Below are 23,847 nucleotides of genomic sequence, written 5' to 3'. Positions count from 1 at the left end.
TCGTATATATATTATACGTGGCACGCAGAATTTTACCTTATATTATAATGCGAATTATAAGTCTTCTAAAGTGGAGATTTAGAAAGAAATGTTTAAGGAATGAAATATATATAAAATATACATTAAACTGCAGATACACATATATACAGCATATAAAATTAAAAATCTTATCCCGGTAATTTATAAAAACTCTATTCTAAATTATAGATCGCGTCCTGCAAACGAGTTTAACAATTTTCATTCTTTCATTTCTCACACGTTAATACCACGCACACCATAGCAATTAATTCACACTATAACAAGTTAATTATTATCCAATTTGAAAACTGTCACGTGCGAATTATTTAATCAGTTTTTAAATAAGAACAATTAAAAATCTGCACATTTGAAAAGCGAAACGCGTAATATATGCGAGAGACCGTTTATTTAATTAATATCGCAAGCAACGAGAGTAAGGAGCACAGATTATTCCGTCGTATATTCGTATAGATTTTACGAAGCGTTGAATCTAGCGCGTAGCAATACCGAAATGCGGCCGCGAGTTCTCGGCAACGCGATATGCGGGGATAGAAGGAGGAATAAAATAACGAGGCACGGCGCGCACGTTCGTTGTGCGTACTGTGCGTAGTCAGCTAAGCGGCTAAGCTAAGTCGGCTGAGTCAGCCTACCCCCACTCCAACCCCCCTCCACTCGTGTTGACGAGAAGCCACGGCTCGCCGCGCGCCGGCTCGGTTTACTTCGTCGTTTCGTTGGCCTTGGAGAGTCGTACGACACACACACGACCTACCGTAAACACGCACCCGTCCTGTTATCGATCGCACGAGAGAGAGAGAGAGACTCGAGCCGGAAAATATAGTGGCGTGACGCGTTCCGCGAATTGTAGCGTTATTTTCCTTTGAGAATCGAGACGCAATCACGATGAGTTGCTACTGCGACGAGGGAGTTCAGGGAGTACGGAATTATATCAAACGAATGATTACCACAAGCCGGATTAATTAGTGGCTTCTGTTCATGAATACGTTATACGCGATAGAAGAAAAGACGGCGATCGGGTCAATCGATTGCTCGCTTTTTCGAGCTTCCAAAAGCGATGAGTTGATTGGCCGCCGTGTCGCTTCTTGCCGCGCGTAATGCATTGCTATGTTCAAGTAAACCGAAGCCATAACGCCCATAACGCCATAACTCATTGTCGACGTCGACGATTCGCAAGCCGTATCGAGGTACCGAGGTTTTTTGTCGAGGCAGGTATAGCAGGTATTCCGAGATGAATGCGGTGTGGATAAGTACAGAGCACGTTCGGCAATTCTTGTATCGCGTTTGAAACCTTCGTATCGATTTAAGTGAACGTTGCTCGATCTAAATACGATTATTACCGGCACGGGCGCGGGTGCGGGCGCACGGAGCGAGCCAAATAATGAAAAGAAGTCAAATATATCTGTCGCGTTGGGCTAATAACGCGTGTAGTTGATTGCGACTCGTTTGGGAGTCGCGCGTTCTAAATGCGTATATACGTGCGACTGCGACGACAAATCGTAACCGTATATTTTCGAACGGTCCATCGCACCTTGGCGTCTTGACCAGTCGTTAACCTGATTGGCGACATTGGCGCTGCGTCGCGCGTTATGAGTGAAGTTGCCGCTGCATTCGCACAGAGCAGTTCCTTTTCGTGTTCGTCCGCCATTACCGTTACGGAGTACGTTACGCGATATGGGTGACGATGGTGCGAGACGAGTCCGAATCAAGTGCCGCAGCGGGCATCGCGACGCCGTCGACGTGCGATCGATATAATTACGGCCGTGATTGACTTAATTCGCATTTCAATTTTGTCGATCGCGCGACACAAGTTTCGTGCATCGGCGATTCGTTAAGTTCTATATATCACCGTCTCGAGTCTCGCTCGCGATCTCGTCAGTTTTCGGAGCGTCGCGTCGATGTGCCGTACGACGAACGACGGGTGACACACGGGTGTCGAGCGAATCGCGGCGAATCGTTCTATCGTTTTTTTGCTTATACTTTCTTCGCGTACTTATTTCCGTCGCGATGTGATAAGCGAGTATAAGTCGCGTGTTGTTATTAATACCGGGAGTGCCGTGTGCTAAGTGACGCGCGATTATTTCGGTCGTTTTACTCCGATAATTCGCGCGAGTGTTAATTAATCCGGTTTCCGCGAGTGTTAATTGGTCCGGTTTCCGCGAGTGTGTGCATGGCGACTTCGAGGGAACCCGAGGGGAGGAGGAGGCCTGGGGGAGGCATCGGGCGACGGCGGAGCAACCGTGAGGTGGGTATCTCACTTCTACGTTATTTGTTACTTGCGGAGAAAGAATCCTTAATTCCTATCGTTCATTGGAATGATTTGTTACAATAAAAGACTTTTGCTTTTAAATTTGTTAAATTTATATTTGAGAAACTAAAATTAAGCTTTTTTTTTTTTTGAGAATTATGTAATTATTTTATGAAATATTTACTTGAAAGGCAAATAAAAGATACAATTCGCGCAAACAATTATTTTTAAGATATTGCAGTTATTTTGAATATAAATTTAATTTGGATTTTGCATTCGTACGTTACAGATGAACGCAGTCACAACTCCGCTGTTGCGCATCGTATCGGTGAGTCACAAATAATCTTTTATTTAATCCGAGAGATAATAAATCTGTGAATATTATATAGAGATATCTGTAAAATCTCATAGATCTATCATCTTGAAATATGGCCTGGGATCTCTTATGTCTCTAAATTAAAATTGCTGTTAATAAAAAAATGAGTTACGGACTTGAATATGAAAATTCTACGCGATACCATTGATCGACTTTTAGAAAATTATTATTTTTAATAATATTTTTGTTTTATATTAAGATTTTCGGTTCAGATATAGCCTTCGGAATACGCTATGAAAAATATCGTACGCGGTAATTGTAGAATATCTTGTGTACGTATATCGCGAGTAAAATGATTTCAATCGGGCTTTAGATATGCGAATGGTATTGCGACAAGGCAATTATATGGGGAAAAAAGGAAACTTCTTCTTTTCTTGTTCTTCAAACATTTTTCTTACCTCGTGTACGACTGTGTCCTCGGGAACCGGTGCTCCATCTGAAACGAAGAACAGGTCTTTGTGAGAAAGGTTGCGTCGCACAGGTAAGCTTGCATGCGACATATACGCAACGTGGTTAAAATTGTGAGTACCGATATTTACGACTCAGTTACGCACCGTGGGCAAAGAGCGAGATATTTCTCGAGAGAAAAAACATACAGCCAAGAAAGAACACGTAGAACCGATTTCAATATTCGATATCGGGGAACTCGATAAAATATGCGATTTATTAATTGCAATTCACTAATGATCACCCTCGATAATAGCGCGCGTAGATTATCGAATCGGCCGCACGCAGCTGTAGCTGCATATTAAATCGCGATTTCCAAGGAGCTTCGTGGAACACCTTGAAACCGCCACGTAGATTTATTATATTGGCAGTTACAGAAACACACCGGTGCAGATTATACCGTACGAATCGATTATTCGCGCTTTCATTTCTTGTGCCATGGAATTAAGAAGCATCTGAATTCCATGCAATCGATGTTTATTTTTTTTACACAAGTCGCTCTATATAACGATGTCTGAATTATAGTACAATGCTTTATTTAAATTATTCCTGTAAACCCAATTACCGCGCGCGTCGTTCCGGGACATCCGGTCAGGCAGTTATTAATTAGCCCGCGGACATCGGACTTCCTTAATTAGTTCGTACTTTATCAACCGGCGATCTTGCCAGGTTTCTTTCATCCTCGACGCGAGAGAAAGTCAATTACGTCGATGACGAGTCGACGCTTACCGAGGGTTTAGTGCGTCTCCAGAGATCCTTGCGCGGAGCGTGTATATAAGTAAAGTTAAGACCCTCGTTCCCTCGGCTCCGCTTGTCAACCGGTGTCTGAGGACTGAGACACATAGCACCGGGTCGACAACGCTTCCGACATTCCCGTTTTTTTTTATTATCGTCCGCCACAAATCTCGGGAGCGCGCTGACCACAGACGGTTAACGTTTATAAGCGAATCATACCAGAAGTAATCGTTTTTAATGAAATATGCGATATTTACGTAATACGACTATAAGCAACGACTGCTGCAAGAAAATCGCCCACAACGCATTTCTGATTAGTTCTGCGAATAGTGCGAATACGCGTATTCATTCTCGCGGTGACTGCCCGAGCTTTTCATATTTTGTTTTTTTTTCTTTCAATGCGCTATCTTGATTTATCGAATCGCTCGCTCGTTCGCTGCGCGATCCGATTTTTGGATCGCATCGAATTGGAATTAGCTCAATGGACTTGTTAAATCGCGATCTGTCGACGGTATTTCACCACGCCAATTACGGCTCGCCGCAATGTAATGAGGCACCAACCGGCAATTTGTTGGTGTGATTCCGCGGGATTCTCGTAATTTATCGTGCCGCGTATCGCGATTAGGAATCACGGGCCTTGACCACCTTCCGCTTAGATTGTAAAAGAAAGATATAGCACCTTTGATATATACATACATGTATAAAAAGAGAAATTTTTAATAGAATATTATTAAAAAGTATTTTATACAGCATTAATATGTGGTTGTGTTTTAACCCTTAAATGCCACATCTCTCAAGAATCGCGTAAATGACATGAGGGGTCTAAAAGACCCCAGCATGAAAAAAGTCTTCTTACTCATTGATTTTTTTATTTTTGAGTTGTTAATAAAACTATAGTACTACGGTATTTATACTGAATAATGTAAAAATAATAAAAATATCGTATTTTATTTATATTTAGATAAATATTAATAGGTTTTTATTTATATCATTATTTATTGAACATAAAGTAAATCATTTTGCGCGCGATTGTAAAATTTGTGGAATTGGCGAGAACAATTAAAAATAATTGACATAATATTCATAAGACGAAAGTAAAAAGTAATATGTTCTAAGCAGCAATAAAATATAAGACTTACTTTGATACGCGTCGGTTCTTTCAAGTTGTACCGAGCATGAAAATGTCAAGTAATTAATCGCTGATATAGTCTATACATTCACACTCGGTTTCGTTTGCTCCATTTATTTTCGTAGAATAAGAGATCTGTATTGAGTTCAGCGAGGAAGCGTTGCACGATGACACGGCAATCGGTCTTCCTTAAACACGCATGACGTACTTTACTTTCTAGCGACGAACCGCGAGCGCTTTCTGCATAATAGAACAATCAAGTCCGAATGACGAAAGGTACGCAGGCTCCGCGTACTTCGTACGTAATATAATTCTTGAGTAATAGTTCAGCCGGCTGTTACTTTCGACAATGCCGCGAGTTGCCTGATCCGAGAACTATATCACCGTGCATTTCAAATAAAGTATTTCGTGCATTTTATTCGAAAATTAGATTTTGTACGAAAACGCAGGGCTGACAATGCTATTCGTCATCTGTAATCGTGTATTAATAGATTTATTGTCTACAGTTTATACTGACAGAAATTCAGCCGGTTAATTATTTTTTCATTTACTAACTATAAATATGTATTCTAAGAACATTAACGCGTACATAATTTTATCAAAAATATGTCACGCTAGGGAAAAAAACCCGTTCTAAACGAAATAATAAGTACTTTTTTTGTACATATACGAATAATCATATACGTCTCGATATTTCCGCCTTCCATCATAGAGAAGCTCACGTGTCACTTATTATTAAACATTAATTTGCCGGCTGCATGGCCTCATTTTTCAATGACATTCCATCTAGTAACAATAGGGATGACACCAATGCGGGAACTCTATTTTCTCGCGTGCGGCATCGTCACACTCTCAACATTGTCCCGGCGACACTATTTACGACACAGCCGGAGATGACGCTTTACTATTGCGCTCGCCTCGCGTGAAAAAAATATTGCGCGATCATAACTTGATGAGAGTCGATAAACTTCGCAACACCTACATGTCGCTTCACGGTTTATGGCGATTATTTCATCCATCGAAACTCCTAATTAACCGGAATTTACGTTATGTATTTAAGAGAATGTTCTCCAGCGAAGAATAAAACGGTTGTCACAGCATCGTTTGCAATGCAGTGTAATTTAAAGCCTGACATCCGCATCCTCGATAAAAATATAACGACGTGATTAAGCGAATATGATTATAGAGATTACAGGGATTACGCATCGCGAAGGCATTAAAAAGTAGATTTTACGATAATAAAAATTGATTTAATAAAAAAAAGCGATTTTATTGCTACTATCCAGATTGACAAGCTTTTATTTTATTCATAGAGTACTTCTCTCTCTAGGTGTTTATTATCTGTTCTGAGCTATATACCACTTGTTATTCTGTAGATTTCTTTCAGCTAATTTCTAACTAATTGGTAATAATACGTTTCAGTGTAATGGTTTCAGCATATTTATAATTTGTAATGATTATGTAGGAAATAACATTATATAATATAAGTTTAGCACGGATGTTAGAAACAGCCGGCAAACTATACATGGCAATTTTAATTTCTCATTATTTTAAATATTCTCATATCATTGCTAAAATATAACATTTTTTAAAATATATAAACGCTCAAGTATTTTTATTTATGAAAAATTAAAATTTTTACACGTTTCAATAAATTAATTTATATGTTTCGGTTGTCTAATGTACACAATTCATAAATTTTATATTAAATTAGAAAGATGTGCAGTTATCTTGATCCATATAAACGTTTATTATGAACAAGTGTTCGTTCTAATATGCGATAAGTTATTCAGTATATTATAATTTGAAATTTACGATAAAATTTCTGCTATGTCGTAAAGCGAATGAAGGAATTTGTAACATTCTTTTCGTACAACATTTGTGGGATTACATATCGGACGACATACTGATACTGATGAAAAAACGAGACGTAGTACAGCCTGCCGTTTTCCACTTGGGTGTAGTCGCGCACTACTTAGAAATTGTAATGGGTACGCGAACGACATAATCAAATCGCAAATCAGGGGTTTCAAGATTTTTACGGGTGCACTGACAAGGAAGTGATTACCATCGACTGAAGTACGTTATTCCTCTTGTTCCTTTTTTCGCCTTCGGACGCGACAGGGAAAGACGCGGATTGTTACGTGAGACGAGAGGAAAATTTCGTGCTGCGTGGATGGAAATTAGGAAACAGGTGCTTCCTGCTTTCAAATTTTTCGAAAAATTAATGACGGTGGCCGGTGCCGCTGGCTATTAATGTATAACCAAATACCTCATAAGATATGAGAAAGACGCTTTTTCGTAATTTATCAACTTTTCGGATCTGAATGAGTAATGAAAAAACAAATAAAATGTTTAATTATTTAGTGTCAAGTGGAATAGATTTCAAACTAATGTTTCTTTAGTCATTAGTGTAATAAGCATGTTATCAAATAATCGAAGTAACTACAATATGATATAATAACGATTTGCAAATGTAATTGATTTGATCATATGTATGAGAGTTAAATGCTGATAAATATTCCACAAAAGCATCTAAAAATGAGCGACACACTTCTGTTCGTTGTAAGAAACGGTCTTCGCATCAATAATCATTAATGAGACAGGCGCTCGGTTTTATATTCTCATAAATTTCTTGGTGATTTCGACACGAGATTTACTCTAAATGAGTCTCCTTTCTCATGACGAATCTGGCGTATCCTAAGGAACAACGTTACCACGCGCGAGCTATCTCGCATTAATCGATCCCGTAATCACGAGTCTTGTGTACCGACATCTGCATCTTGAATCAACGTTACGATGTCGATAATTGAAAGAAGTTACAGAGCTATAGCATTTCTGAGATTGTTGCATCAAGTATCAATATAATCTTATGTAGTTTTTCGCATTCAAAATGCTCCATGGTCTCCAGCAATATAGAAACATAGAAGGTTAATTGTTTATTTAATATATTGTATTGCAAAAAATTCTTTTTGGCCTTTATTTTTGAATTTATTGGAAACATTCAGATACATGTGCATAAATAAGTGCGTTTCATACGATACGTATTAACATATATATATATATATATATATATATATATATATATATAATTATCGGTTGTTATTTTACTACCATTATTATAAATTAAAAGCATAATGTTGATACAGCTTCAAAAATACTTTGATTGACATTGCTCATATGTTATTAACTTCTATTGTAGAAAAATCAGGTAGGAAAAATTAGATATCGAGATGCAGATATCGACATGGCATGCGTTAATAATCAAAGGTATCATGGAAATCTCACGGTATAGAACGTGGGAGTTCGAAACTGGCCACGCCTTTATCTTCGTTGAAAGATTAGAGGAGAAAGAGAGATAGAGAGAAGAGCACTTGTCTCTCGAAAATATTTCTCGAGAGTGAAAGCATCCGGCTCGCTATATACTTTCGAAGCAGCCCCAGTCGGCGCTGCACGTTATACGTATAGTAGCAATAGCCTCGCAGGGGGAAACGTGACGACTTTAAACTTTCGTTTAATTTATCCCAGCGTTGGAGAGAATTCAATCACGAACTTTCTCCCGAAGGGAAGTCTCTCGATGAGATCGGCAAACTGTTTAACGCGATACTTCCTTTACGCGAACTCTCTTCTCTCTTATCCTATGTTATTTTATATCGGACATTTAGCGACAAGATTTCACCGCAGTAGTTTCATCAGATTTCCGATAATACGAAAATAAGTGGAAATGGGATAAACGGCGAAAATGTACCTAACGGTTGTCCAGTTAAAATAAATGCGACGATAATGATTGGTGGTATAGACTTGAATGATATATTCCTTTCGTCTCTCTCTCTCTCTCGTCATGCCCGACTTTGATCAAGACACATACTCCTATCGATTTGTCCGAAGTCGTTTAAAAAGAATTTCTTTTATCCGGAGGACAGAGAGATATTGCAAGAGCAGTACTGGCGTTAAATTGTGAGTATAATGTTTTTTTGTGATACACACCGCATAATCAACGGCCGTTATACCGCGTCGTAACGTCCGAGACACGACGCTTGAGCAATATTCTTTGTCATAGGTTGACATGCTACTATATTTCGTAGAGATCGGATCAAACGTCTCTTTGCGATTCGTCGCACGGATAATAATTTCGAGTTTCGGCATTTATAGAAGAGATAAGGATCTCTTGGAATTTTTTTTAGTCACGAATATTAATTTTTTTGCTTACGTATTACGAGAACTCAGGTATGTGAATCGCATATGCATTTGACGACATAATAGCATGCATATTACCTCCATTTCCCTTGCGCCTCATAGAATATTGATCAGTATTAATCACCCCTTCTGCAGGTGTGCATTATGTCGAAAGTATGCTATTACAGATGCGGTGCGACAGCGCTTTTATTCTGTTAATTGCTAATATTTACGCGACGTACGTAATAGTGAAAAGGCGGAAACTTTTTAATTTCACAAATATATCATTAACAGAAGCAATTCCGTATATTACACTTAGACGAAATAATTTAACTTCTCATAAAAAAAAATTAGAATATAATAGCGATTAGTTAAAAACATCGATTTTTGGCCGTGCGAATGTTAACACCATACTCTGTGAGTTGGAGAAGATTGACCTTGACAATGCTGTCAACCCATTTAGTCAGTGTTCTCTGGCGACCACGGTTCGATGCCACTTTCACGATCAGAACTATATAATTATCTTGCTGCGAGGGTTCCTGTAAAACTCGTTTCAGAACTCGAATATGCAAGAAGAAGGGGGTATCCCATCGCTCGTTCACAGAAATCAAGCTGGACTAAACAGTTAAAACCTAAAATATATTCATCAAGGTCGTTAAAAATATTTTAGTCAAACGAAAATGAAAAAACAGAGAGAGAGAGAGAGAGAGAGAGAGAGAGAGAGAGAGAGAATATAAAAATAGATCAAATAAATCCAATAAATTTAATTTTTGTGTTTCTTTATCGTAATTTTGATTACTTTAATAATCAAATCACGTAATCGTAAACTTCTATTTTTGCGATTTATATATATATAATTATTACATAACAATATGATAATAAGTTTTTAGCGCAATTAGTAAATATTACCCAAACAAATAATCGAAGATTATACCAGGAAAAAAGTAATTCGTCTCTGACTAATAATTCGAAATGTTAGGTATCAATTGCAATTACCTTATTACGCAAATGAGACATCTAAAGTGTAAATAACCGATTATTCTGGTAAGATTTTGCTATCAGAGGAATTTGGTAATATTTTCTCTTTGTTTAAATCGCAAATATCTTGCAATAGTGCTATTATAATGGCATCCCCTATTTTGTTTCAATATGTAATATTAAATTTATCGTATTACTTCCACAGTGGAATCAATATTCATAGTTTTTTATCTAATCATTACAATTATTTTTATTGTCTTCTTATATTATATTTATGAATTTGTAGATAAACGACTTTTTACAATTACAATCTTCGACATATTATTGACGATGATAGATCACCGATTAATTTAAACTTTCTATTGATCAATTAAATTTTATTAGCCATAAAACTTATGCGTCTCAAGATTAACGAATTAACTTATACGTCTCAAGAACTAACTAATTGAAAGAATCGATGTTATAGATACATAAGAAACCGGTGCAGTTTCGGCACAGATCATCGTTATCGATTATCGTTTCCTCAACTTTCTCTTTCTCTGTCTCTTTCTCTCTCCCTTTCTTCGTCGTGATGTACTTAACTTCCGGGTGTCACGAGATATGTATATCGAACACGATGACGAGAATTCTCGGCTCTCTCCCGCGAAGTTCTTTTTCAATTGATGAGTTAACGACGCGGCTTAAACATAAATCTTTAGGAATCGTGATTCCCTTTGGGCACAATCGTTGTAGATCGCTGCGATCTTTTCGACGGCTCGCTCAGGAGAAAAGTGACCACTGATTATCCCTCATCCTGCCAATTCTACGGTATGGGATTTTGTATTGAATACTTAGATTGCTCGATCTGTACCCTGCAGCAGGTTTTTTTCTCGCGATCAAGAAACACGTTAATGCCGCTGCGTAAACTGCAATTCTCCACTTAAGAACACAGTTCGCTTTCATAATCTCCCTAAGGCTAATTATGGCTTCATGTTATTTGTCTTTTAGTCTCGACTACTTAGGAGAACTTTCTGTAATGAAAGGGATAGTTCTTCTCCGACACGAATTTTATGTAGCATTATTTTTACAAAGAGCTCGATATGGAACTACGTAGAAGGAGCTATATAAGTTTTATGCGAGTTTATGAGAGAGACGTGCTGCATTCTAGGACGTTGTCGTTTCGAAACAACCGATAGTTCTTCACAGTCATTAGACCTTCGTGTGATGCGTATCGATGGTAGGCATGAGAAATCATTATTAAAGTATGAGTGTGTCTGGGAAGGACATAGCATCCTTGTTACCGTTTTCTTCCTGCATATCTAATTACTGCAGGTGGGATCTAGAGCGCCTCGATCATTGGCACAAGGACGCTTTGATCATTAAAGTTCTGCGGTAACCAATTAGCTCCGAGACGAATGGTGAGCTCCGGTACGCGTTTCTGTTTCTCCCGTTATGTCTCATTAATCAAAGTCACACTAACGAAGATGATGATTTTCGATAATACATCTTTCTCTAGATAGATATAATTGTCATTCTTAACGTGGCTTCGTGAGAGAGAAATCGATGGCTACAAGTAGTTTACACTTGTTAAATAAAATTTACGTTGAAGAAAGGTCAGTGATGCGTTAAAGAGGCTTTTCACCATACTGTGATTTATGCATTCGTGGGAATATTGTAGCAAATGCTATAATCGCGCGTAAACATTGAAATAAATTTATATTAAAGTCGTTAAGTTTTTTGTTATTTTCTAGAATTAATTAATTTATGCTAAAATTAATTAATTTATTAGCAAAATGAGATATTACTTGTTGCCCGTGAGCTTTATTGCATCAACCTGTGCCAACGCAATAATCAATTAGCAGGCATGGCGACGATCTAGGGCACAATACTGATTTCTCGATTAGAAGTTCAATAGTCACCAAGCATTAAAGGGTATTATCTGGAATTAACGCGCTTTAGTTCTATGTAGTAAACCACGAACGGAGCCTATATCAGCCGTCCTACGTGATCGAAAGTCGACCGACTAACAATCAGTCATTTTCTTTATTGCACTACACACAGAGGCGTAAATGTCAGCTGACCGATCTTGAACGAAATTACTCTTGGAAAGTTGATAGAAATAGAACCGGTAAAAGTATTAGTAAGACTATTTCAATATCATACGGCAACGTTGAACAGTGCGGTGTAACAAATTACATTATCACGCGTTCCCGCAATGACGGATAGAACAAATTTTATTGAATGCATTTTGAAATATCTGCATATCTCGCGTTGCACATAGCAAAGCCTGTCTCGATAACCGCATAAGAGACGCATAAATGGATAAATGTCTCAGCTACCACGACAATCATTTTATTTTTAGCACGACAAGGTTTGCATTGTGCGTCTCGTTAGTCTGTGTGGGTGCTGTAAATACATTGTTCGTCAAAGTTGAATGATCTGCGACGTGTAGGTGGGATATGGCTACCGCTTGATTGGCGGTCACTCGGGAATGTACCCGGTGTATTTACGCGTGTGAGCGTTTCACCTATCGATTGTGCACGCAAGATAATAGGCATAATATGCGTGCCAAGGTTCACGAGTCACACATAATCATGTGACCCGCGCGATAGCGATCCCGCGCTTTACACACGTGCAAGGACCGACACGCAAAAGTGATGCACGCATTGGTCACCGTCGAGAAGCGTGTACTTTCACACGCGTTCTTGCCATCTTCGGCGTCCTTGCCGATTTTTTTTGCGCGGTTAACGGGTAATAAGCAGTAAATTTATACCAATCGCGCATAACCCGATGCGCTTTCGCGACCCGTAATATATCATTTTAGAGATAAATCTACTGGCGCGCCGCGCCGTGCCGAGAACAAGCATATGTATTTTGGGATAGGGTTGCCGTGACATCATTCGCAGCAGAATGTTATTATTACATTACTTTCGACATTATCAATTTGGTTCTACCGTAGTAAAGACTTTACATAAAGATAATTCAAGATAATATAATATTATTTTTTTTAAATTGCAAAGAAAGTTTGAAATAGATAAATAATAAATGTACTGAAACTGTTTCGCGAAGTAGAGTGATTGATGTATAACGAACCACATTCGCCGCGGGTTTTTACGCGAAAAAGCGAGAAACTGATTTATTTCAGAATTTCGTGTATTTATCTGGTATAATTGGATCAAATATAACTTGACATATTAAGTATTATTTCCAGCATGAAATCAGAATAATTGCTATAGATATCATCATGTACATGTTTATATGTATATGCATACTATAGATATAAGCAGATAGCACATAGCTACTCTAATCTTTAGATGTAAATTATGTTTTTTTTTAATTATTTTGATTCTTGCATTTATAAGCGTTTGTAGAAACGCAAGTTACACACAAGGTGAAGTTTTGTTTAACACTTCACATTCACGAACAAGGTTTTGCTTTTTCGCGTATAGAAACCCGCGGTGAATGCGGTTCGTTATACATCAATCACTCTACTTCGCGAAACAGTTTCAGTAATATCTTCTTAGCAGGTCGCCGCATACTGTGTTTCGAGTAGCTAACTGTGTATTTCAGATTTTGCCGAGCGATATATATGTAAATTTGCAGAAAGCCGGCCGCCGTTTACGACGTAGTCGAGCAATGATTTTTCGGAGAATAAAGCACGCTGAGACTTTGTTCTCTCCTTTCAAGAATCACATCTTATACGTATGATCTTGCTCACACCGCCCATTTAACCTGTCGGCATAATTAATTGTTTTCCACGAAAACAATTTGTCAGTACAGCTAATGATTAGAAAGTACGTACAAATTAATGAAATATTAGGCTATAATTGGTTACAGGGCTAAGATCTTAAATCTTTTAATCGGCAGTTACCAACTTGTACTTTGCATTGCTATATTATCCTCGCTGCAAGTGAAGTATAAATGAAATGCGCTTTCACGTGAGGCTTTCGCGTATACGTATAGAAAGTCGGCGCAAATAATCAATCGATCGTGCGACATCGGATTATCGCGCAAACGCAAACGGGATATAAATGTGCGGGAGGATAAACTGGTTAACTCGAGGGGATACGGTGAAAGTAAACGAAAAATGATCTGGTTATCACGAGAAAGAACTCTCACGCACGTCAGGCACTTTCTTTCACGTTATAGTATTAGCGTCGTCCATGTGCACCGTCACAAAGGCGCGACGGGCGCGACCGAGTAGATAGTCTTTCTTTTTGACCAGACAACAGATGATAATGGATCGCGATCGTAATCGATTCTCATTAACATGAATGGCAGAGGCTCCCCTAGTCGGATCGGCCACGCAGATTATCCTTTATTTACCGACGTATTTTCCTTGTTCCGGCTTATTGTTGGAACGTTTCTGCAACTCAATCATGATTCTCAACACCTTTCTTGATCTTTCAGTGTAGCTAAAAATGTATGTATTTTTACGTAATATGAGAGCTGCACTATTTAAAAAATCTTATTAGTGTAAATAAAACAGTTATAAAAAATAGCTATTAGAAAGAAAGTTTAATAAAAATGTCTCAATGTTAGGATATGTTAATTTTATTATAACATACATATCGAATCTACAAATTGCAAAAATTGTGCCAGTAAAAATACGAGATAATTAAATTGTACAATATTTTGTCTCAGTATTATTTTCTATTGTTTGGGAGGTTATTGAACAATTTAATAGGTATATGATTTTAAAAAATCGGAGAAGGATGATTTATATAGACAAGGTAATCAATATATTAGTTACTTCTACATCCGATTTTTGTTTTCCTCACTTCTTCGAAATAATCTATTCTCATATACTACGTGCGTACACATTCTTGCTATTATGGAATCACTTTCACGCAGCATCTCAGAGAAGATCTCTGGTAATGCGTGGTCACGACATCTTTCTTCGCTGTGACTGAAAAATATCTTACAAAAAACGCGTCGTGAGCTATTGCTTCCTGTTTAATGTAACTTTCTTAGTTCATTCCGCTATGGGTTTTTATGGGTTCTTACCGATCATCTAATGACTTTCTTGAAATTACTCCTTTCGAAGTAACTATTCGCGTAATGTTGCGTATTACGAATTTTAACGAACACGTGTTTAATCCAATATGATAAATTAAGAATTAGCGCAATCGATGTCGAAAAACATAGCGTTGATAATGTGACAAGAAAAATAAAGTACTTCAATATTGCGTTAGGACTCGTCGAACGAGAAAGGAAGAACAGTTTAAAATTTATAGCAGTTCTTGACCAGAGTCGTTTCTGCCGCGTTCCATCTTGGCACTGGCATCATTGTGCTATCGCAAAGAAAACATTTTATATGTTTCTTTAATGCTATAGCGTAAATATCGCGGACACATACGCGTGCGGATGAGTAATCCTACAACTCGGCGAGTGAAAGATATTCCGGTCTGAAGGGGCACGGAGAAAGTGGCCGATCGTCGAACCGAAGCTAACGCCGTTCTTCGGGTTCATCCTGTCGTCCATGAATCGTTTATCGCGAATCGGGCGGGACATCAACTGCGGGATCGCCTATACACGATGATTTACGGTTAGGTGTTTAAGGATCATGAGCACGATGAATGGACGCGCTCGCGCATCCATCGGTCTTTTGCTGGATAATAAATTGCTACTCGTTTATCTAGGATAGCAGATTCTGGAGCGCTGATCGTGGGTTCGAAGGCATCATTGCTCTATAAAAACGCTGTGGTTCTGTGGTCTTCTTTTTTCCTGAAGCCATGACAGAGGATTAATTAATATATCGATAATATATACGAGACAATTTGTTAAGAATTTGCACTGCGCGAGATTTCAACGGTTCTTGATTGTCGAGATACAAGAAAGTGGAAGATTAAGATCTCTCTACTACAACAATACGTATGTTGATGTAGTCAATAATATACTTGGAGTAGTCTCAATTAAGTGGCTACTCGTAATTCCATAATCGGAAAATTAGGGCTTTTTGCACCTATGTTCTCTAATAACATTATTTTTGCCGGTGATTATCTAATGGTACTTTCGAATTGGCATTGCAGTGTACAGCGCCTGCGCAAAAAATATAACAACGTGATGCAAGAATGTAAGTGTGATCGTGCACTTCTGTTCGTACTCTAGTAACTTCCCGTATTAGCTTTCTCCTGTAATAATTAAATCTGTAAAGCGCTGCTCCTTCCTAATTTGCGAAACAAATTAAGATTTGCTATGCTTACCGCTTATACATTCGTCACGATAGTATCACGTCACTTTGATATATTATCTTACCACTTTAAATGATTTTGCTTTGACGTAAATTGGTTTAATTTTTGCATCGTTATGCCAAACAATGTAGACAAATATAGCCGCGGGTTTCAAAGAAAGTATACGACACGCTAAGTAAAATATCTATTCTTATTTGATGACGATTTCCTGGTTACCAGCAAGTTCGTTCCGCTACTGCAGTAAATTACCGAGTTGCTGTTACAAATTACACGTCCTTATATAGCCAACCAGTTGGAAAATGTCTCGCTCGCCATTTTTGTATAGCTATTACGTTCGCGTAAAAGAACATGTGGATGCTATGCGGATGCACCCAAAAAAAAATGACAAGGCTAATGAGTATATACGTTAGGCAGGATGTAGTTCCAGATCACGATTCAAGTTCTCTGTTATTCGCTAATTTTATATACAATCTTATATTTAACATCATGAATTATATTTTTTTAACAACCATAAACATAATCGTAATGATAGAATTAAACGATATTAAAAAATATATAATACATTAATTAAAAATGTTTTATTACAAGTGTAAAATTACTTTAAACGAAAAGAAAAGTCGTCTGCTGTATCATTATTGCGAAAAATGCATAATATGTCTTAGGCCCGGTTGCACCAACGTCGCATAATATTTAATCTTAGCTTAACTCACTCTTCATCTCTTTCCAACCGTTCTCTTGGAAAGAGACGAAGAGTAAGTTAAGCTAAGGTTAAATATTATGCGACGTTAGTGCAACCGGGCCTTAGCGATTGTCATATACTTCCTTGATCAGTTGTTTTTTTAATTTTACCCTAAAGAAACGTTTGGCAAAACAAGTACTTGACAAAGCAAACGTTACAAATAGCACGTCCTTATTTACGTGAGTTGACTGGGCGGAGAACGTCAGCTACCATTTTTGTCTGTCGATCGGACTACCGCGTGTATGTGATCCTGACATAAGTCAGGCAGCAAGGAGATCCAGAGAGACACAAGTGCCGTTACTTCACCCGGTCAGATTTCTTAAAAGGTACGAGATATGAGGAACTACTACAGTCGGCTCCGATATAAGTCGCGCTTGCCATTCTTACCTTTCCTCGTGTCTTGCGCGTCGCCGTTTTTTTCTTTACCGATTTTTAGCGTCGCATTGGAAATCTATCCGGTATCGAGTTGAGATCGAGAGCGGAACAGACTCGCGCTAACGAATTTGCAAAATTTCTAAATACGTGTTGAGTCGAATATTCTCATCTATATAGTCAGCACCCACTATTCTCTCAATTGAGTTTAAGCTCGTTAGCTCGGCATTCAGCCGACTATCGAAATTGGTGGTGTCGGCAATTATGAGGTGTCGTGAATTTCGAAAGAATCGACAGATAGGGAGAGAACCGGAAAAACGAGAGGAACTGTCGGGCTGGTGCGAAGGCATTTCTGGAACGCGGTTGGTAGACAATTTTTGCGAACGGCTCTTTAAGGAAGACTATTATTAGGAAATTTTACGCGGCAGCCGCATTCGATCTCCTTTTACGTTCAAGAAGGGTCTCAGCGAACGGTAACAGCAGACGTATTATCCGTGCTTTAATCTCTTAGAACATAAAGTAATTTTTTTGCGCCACCATGAAATACATAGGGATCGTATATAAGCTGTGAAGCGTAGATCATTATCGAGCATTGGTCAGTTTATGCCTTTGGAATCGCATGTGTACATATTATTGTGTCGATATATGAATTATTTATCTGATGATCTCGTTAGTAGCCAGTCTTGTGTAAAATAATATATAATCGTGTTTTTATAAAAAAATATGAAAGAATTTATTTATCTTCTCATATAGTTATCTCTAGATAGAATTACGATAGCAAAACCACAAAACGGTTTAAATTACTGAGTGAACTGTTACGAGGTGATCCAAATTCTTTGACTGCATATATTTATATTATGCGACCGCACACGCACCGTTACGCATAATTACTTCAGATCATCGATCTGTTTACGTGAGAGTAAAAAATTGTTGAGAGTGGACATCACAAGGTTGACAAACCGGATAGTCTATTAACTTGTTTTTTACAAGCGTAATTGTAAGGAATGATCCTTTTTATGATAATTATAAAAAAGTCATAATTTATAAAAGTTGCAATATACATGCATTTAGAAATTAAATAATCTTTTTAGGAAATCTTTTTATTTGCAAACATGCGTCGGTGTTTCTACAATAAAAATTTAATCGACAAAAAAATATATAGGTAAATTATAAAGGAAGAAATATAAAGAGTAGGATATTTAACTGCAAAGAAATCGATATATCTTGTAAATCTTAATCCATAATGAACAGAAAAGCAAAGATCAGTAAAACTAAGTGAGCACCGACCCGAATCGAATCATATGAGATCGCATGAGAGAACAGATCGAAGTAGTAGATTGCATAGATCGGCGGTGTTTTACAAACGTAATTAGTTATACTCTGGTTTCTCCCGTACTATAATTTTGAATCAGATACAGATATGGTTTAAAGCGGTACTCTGATCGTACATCGACGAACTGTTCGCCCTATATCGCCGATTATTGCAAAGTATTCGGAGAAAGTAATTCTTTTACAATCCGGTTGGCTAATTAGAAACAGAATTATAACTTTCTCGGAGGAAGTAACATCAAAAATTCCATATCTCGCTTCCGTGTTATATAAACCATTAAAGCTAAATAAAGCTACGTTCTCAAAAGGTGAGAAACTTTAATTAATCTCGGTATACGCGAAGAAATAATTGCCAAATGGCCGGCACTTAAAGGACATTTCAATATTTTATGGCATAGTTAATTAAGTGTAACGCCACGCGTAATTATAAAGCCGCATTTCAGAGAAGCCGTTCACGCGAAGCACAATTTGAAGGGAGATTTCTCGTTAGATTCATTTTACGAGCTTCTGCCGTGCGCTGTCACTTTAACGTTCGCCGCGAGTACATCTTCAAGAACCTCGCTCTATTTGCGTGTTTTTACTTCGCGCGCGTCTGCCGTACTAAAGATTTATATATATCTGCACGCGCGTGGACATTCAATTACGCGCTGGCAATAGCTCTCACGATTATTCTCGTTGAACATCAGTCCGGTGAATCTAAGCTATTACAATACGTAATGATCGTATTAATCGTGTGTAGCAAGCGATGCGCCATAAATAAACATGATATAGTAATTTCCCGTGCTACTGATTGCGGAAGATTTGCACAAGTACTACTTGCGCGCGTAAATCAAGTGAGTCAAGGCGATAATCGTATTCTTTTTTTTTTATATCGTCCCGTATTTACGATGACACATAAGTACTCAAGAGCGCATAACTTCCACGCGCAATACTTTTATCTGCATGGACATCGAGCGCGAGCACATGCTAGTTATAATTAACCGTATTATGTCCATTCTTACAATGTATAAGACAACTATTTCAAGCAATATCGTTTATTACCAGCGGGAAAAAATCCGACAGTGTATCGATCCGTTAATTTCTTAAGATATAAGAAAATTAATTGTCGTCAAGTGTAAATTAACGTAACATCGAACAATAACTTCGTAACGTTGTACATAATTATGAAACATTACATTACCTTTTCCAAATAATAAAAAGATTTCAAGCATATACACGAAAAGCATTTTTTAATGCTTCATGTGTCGCGTGCGCGTTTTTAAATGACAAGTATTCGATACGGTGATCTTATGTCAATGGCAAAGGCTTCCAGAACAAGTCGCACGTTTGGTCTATATGCGAGCCACGTATTTTCGACTGTTTCGCTAATCGATTATGTTGGCAAACCGCGATGGTGTGGTTCATTCGAATGCGCGTACGAGGATTCACTTTCTAACTTGGCCGGCTCCCGTACATAACTTGGGATTCTCGTTACGAGGCTGACGGTTTTTACGACGCGCGCTTACCGCTTCGCACGAGCGTCATAGTCTGATTAGCCCGTCGACCTCTCTTTGTGCTCTGGAATAAATGAACGAGTCGACATACGTACGGGTGTATATACACCCTCGTTTTTGTGCGTGTGTACGTGCGCGATTTACGGGAACAAGCGCGTAAACGGCCACCGGTTGCACACAGTAGACACACAAAGCCCAACGTATATACGTGTAACACGTGGAGAGAGCGATGCGCGCATACGTAATCGTATTAAATGAATTGGAATGGAATTCTGGAGTAGTCGCGTGCGAACGCGCATCGCTGGTGTCGGTAATCGGTCAGAAATTGCGCAACGCTCCAGCGTAAAAAACCGTGGCTGGCGCTGAGATGTTCTTAATGCGAATCATTTGACACGCGTCGATATCGAACTATTGCATTGTGTTAAAGAGGCGGAGATAGGAGTGGCTAATATTATTTGCATCGGATAGATATACGTGCGAACATTAGATAAAAAATTAACATTGCGATCGTCTGCATATAGGAAGAGATATACTACATTGCATTTTATAAATGTCAGACAAGTCACATACCCCGTTCTAAATCTGTCTCTTTTGAACCTCGGTAATTGATTTAAGCTTACCTGCAACAATAACACAAAATTTAAATTAATACATTGTTAAAATAAAATATAGGTAAACATATTACACATGACGGAATTCAATTTTTAGATATAGTTCGAGTTGTAATTTTACGATTATCGGAAGTAATTGATAATAGAGAAGTGTTAATACATCAAGCCGTAACGTTGCAATCTTAACGTGCTGGCAATAATTGTCAATAGATTTTATGTGCGAGCACATTTCTTGACCGCTAGAGAATACGCTAGAAACGGACAGGTGATACTATTACAAGCTGTCTACAGCTCGTTTCGCCGGTCAGATTTGTCGGGACAGTCGCGATTTGCATGCACAAGTGGCAATGTCGAAGCGGAACGTTTCCACGGTCGCGAAGCATTGCAACCTCGGTGATCGGCACTGCGATTCTGTGAATTCTCGACGATCGTATGCAACTCTCCCGCGAGTGCAATAGTCGGCACTCTTCTGCGGCACGAAAGGAGTTTATCGGGACCGAGCACGATGACGGTGTTTGTGTCGCAAGAGCGCCATACCTTGCGCACTTCTGACGTTCGCGATCCACGAATAACGCCGATATAGCGTAATTCTCTTGATGTACGTATGCAGATATATTAATTACAAAATTAAGTACATAAAGCATGCTGTACGCCGACACGATAACCGTATAAATTATTGTATGACGTGTAGTCATTGCGTAGTTAATACGAACCATTAGATAGCGCTAAGAAAAGAGACGAGACGGATATATATATATATATATATATCAAAAAGGAAAAAGTAACAGAGTACTGTTAAAGATGATTCAATTATCGTAATACCGGTTCTCACACTATGATTTCTCCGAAGACTCTCTTTCTATATTCGGAAGTATCAAATTCTAGTCGAGCCGGTTAAGCCGATAAACTGTGCATATCAAATTAGTTCTTTCTGGATACAAATATTCGTATTTGTCAAGGATAACGAGTTGCGCGGTAACTGGTTTAGCAAGATAATATATTAGCGGCCAACGTACGATACTAAAAATATTTCCAATGTTTTGTATTGCAACGAGAAAGGCTTTCCTTGAGATTACAATGTTGTCGCGACGACGCGACGCGACGAGAAATAGCATCGTGATGACGATTCGCCGATGGAATTTGAAAAGTTTATCGTCCGCTATAAAAGATTCCCGCCTACTATAAGAATACGATTTAATGAATTGCCTAATTGGAATAGTCTAACAATCGACGCACATACCATTTTTCTAATGAAATTCTAAAGGTCACTCCTTGTGCAACAATAAGATAGGTAATGACTTGCGAAAGAGGTATGCAATCCTGGGATAGGGGCTCTCGTGATTGTTTAGTTCATTTCTAAACTATTCTTCGAACGAAGGCAGTCACCCGCGCTGCCCAATGCTGCCATGTGCAAATTATGTTAATTGCGTAGTCGCTTAAAGGCTGTTATTAGTACTATTTTTCGTTCATGTTTTAAGTATGAATATAATTATGTGTGTGTGTGTGTGTGTATCTGTGTACGTGCGCAAATTTGCACGCGCACACATTTGAAAAATAACAATTTTTAAAGAATAGACTTTTAAAAAAACTATTATATTATTTAGTAAATTAATTGAGTTGTAACTATTTTTAATGCAACAAATTTTTTCTTTAAGATTTCTTCAAGAATGTTTTTCTATTCTTGGAATATTCGAACTATTATTTTCGATGAAAGCATACATCGTCTTTGTTTCTCTTCGTCATAGTAATTTAACGGGTATCATGAAACATGTCTTGACCTTTGTTTATTCGCTTGAAATCGGCAGAGATAATCTTTGCCTTACGAATGAACCGCACCTGTTGCATATCACCGTTGCAGCAGGCCATGGTTGTCGATGATAATAGTAGTAATCCACAACGTGTCCCGCTTGCTAGGTCGCAATACCTATACCATATTAATTAGATGCACCTCGCGACACACGATGGGAATGAAATCATTATTAGTAGAAAGTTTACACACACAGCACCGGGATCCTGTCGGTAGCATATTAATTACGTGGCCGCGTTCAGGCGCGTGCGCTACTCCTTATCGGTGCATCGTTGCGCTCGTACTCGTTACGGTAATCTTTTCCTCACGACTTCCCACTCTCCTTCTCTCTTTTCTTTTCATATAATGAATGTATGCCAATGTAGTCCGCGCGAGTAAGCACTTTCATATCTAAAACCTTTGCTAAAACGTCGTTCATTCGTTTCTAACAGCTGCTCGCCTCGAATAAGCGTGTGCAAAACTTGTCTTGTGTTTGCCAGATGCAAAGCGATGTTCATTGATTTGATTATTAATGAGTATAACACGCATCGGAGCGCTCACATTTAGATCTCGAATTTATTTTAGATTTGCCTCAAAGATGATATAAATATAATTTAAAAAGACCATTGTAGATAATCGATATTGACACGCGTCAATGGTATAATCTTTCGTGACTAATAGCTATAAGATCGAATCGTTATTTAAAATTTAAATACTTATTAGACAAGACCTTTTTAATGCAGATTAGGATTTTTTTTTATCAAATTCAGATTAATTTAAGAAATAAATTTTTAAATTTTAAGTCTTAAGAATACCGTGCAACTTTTACCACTGTGAATTTTAATCATACTCGTTGGCACACTCTTCCAATTAGCAGTTTAGTGGGAATCGATTACTGTTCGATCCGTAGGGAAACACTTTCTCGCGCATCAAAGAAACGCTTTCTAATGACGAAAGACCGCGCGTTAATGACGATAATAACGCTCCGTGCCATCGATTTGTCCTGCCGCGATCCCGTCACTAATGCACCTTAAAAGTTTTCTTCGATGACTTCGCAGCAGTCGCGTTTCGTGACGAGCGTTTTCACAACCCCTGAATGTGTGGAACGATAAAATTTCGCGTTATATTGCTTCCTCGATAAATTACCGTCGAACGAGAGAATAATATCTCGACCATTCCGGCCTTAATTGTCGCTACGTATGAGCTATGATTACAAACACAT

The 23,847-nt window shown here is 38.3% G+C and overlaps 1 protein-coding gene across 3 annotated transcripts in view; it reads right to left on the bottom strand.

Annotated features, from left to right (window-relative positions):
• The window catches only part of LOC143895946 (uncharacterized), a 53,850-nt gene that overhangs the window by 6,062 nt on the left and 23,941 nt on the right, over positions 1–23,847 (bottom strand). Inside the window, exons 2-3 of one of the 3 annotated variants that reach the window (XM_077403464.1) lie at positions 20,799–20,848; positions 3,056–3,093 (exon numbers count right to left, since the gene is read on the bottom strand). Coding sequence is in view for 1 of the 3 variants with exons in the window: in XM_077403463.1 (XP_077259589.1) it covers positions 3,056–3,093 (38 nt within the window). In the remaining 2 variants the exon portion in view is untranslated. Of the gene's footprint in view, positions 1–36; positions 66–139; positions 614–3,055; positions 3,094–20,798; positions 20,849–23,847 lie in introns of those variants that run through there. The other 2 variants (XM_077403465.1, XM_077403463.1) reach the window with 2 other exon arrangements.

Source organism: Temnothorax americanus, unplaced genomic scaffold, assembly GCF_048541705.1.
Source record: "Temnothorax americanus isolate GAGA-0224 unplaced genomic scaffold, ASM4854170v1 Scaffold17, whole genome shotgun sequence".
NCBI lineage: Eukaryota > Metazoa > Arthropoda > Insecta > Hymenoptera > Formicidae > Temnothorax > Temnothorax americanus.
This window is presented reverse-complemented; position numbering and strand designations above follow the sequence as displayed.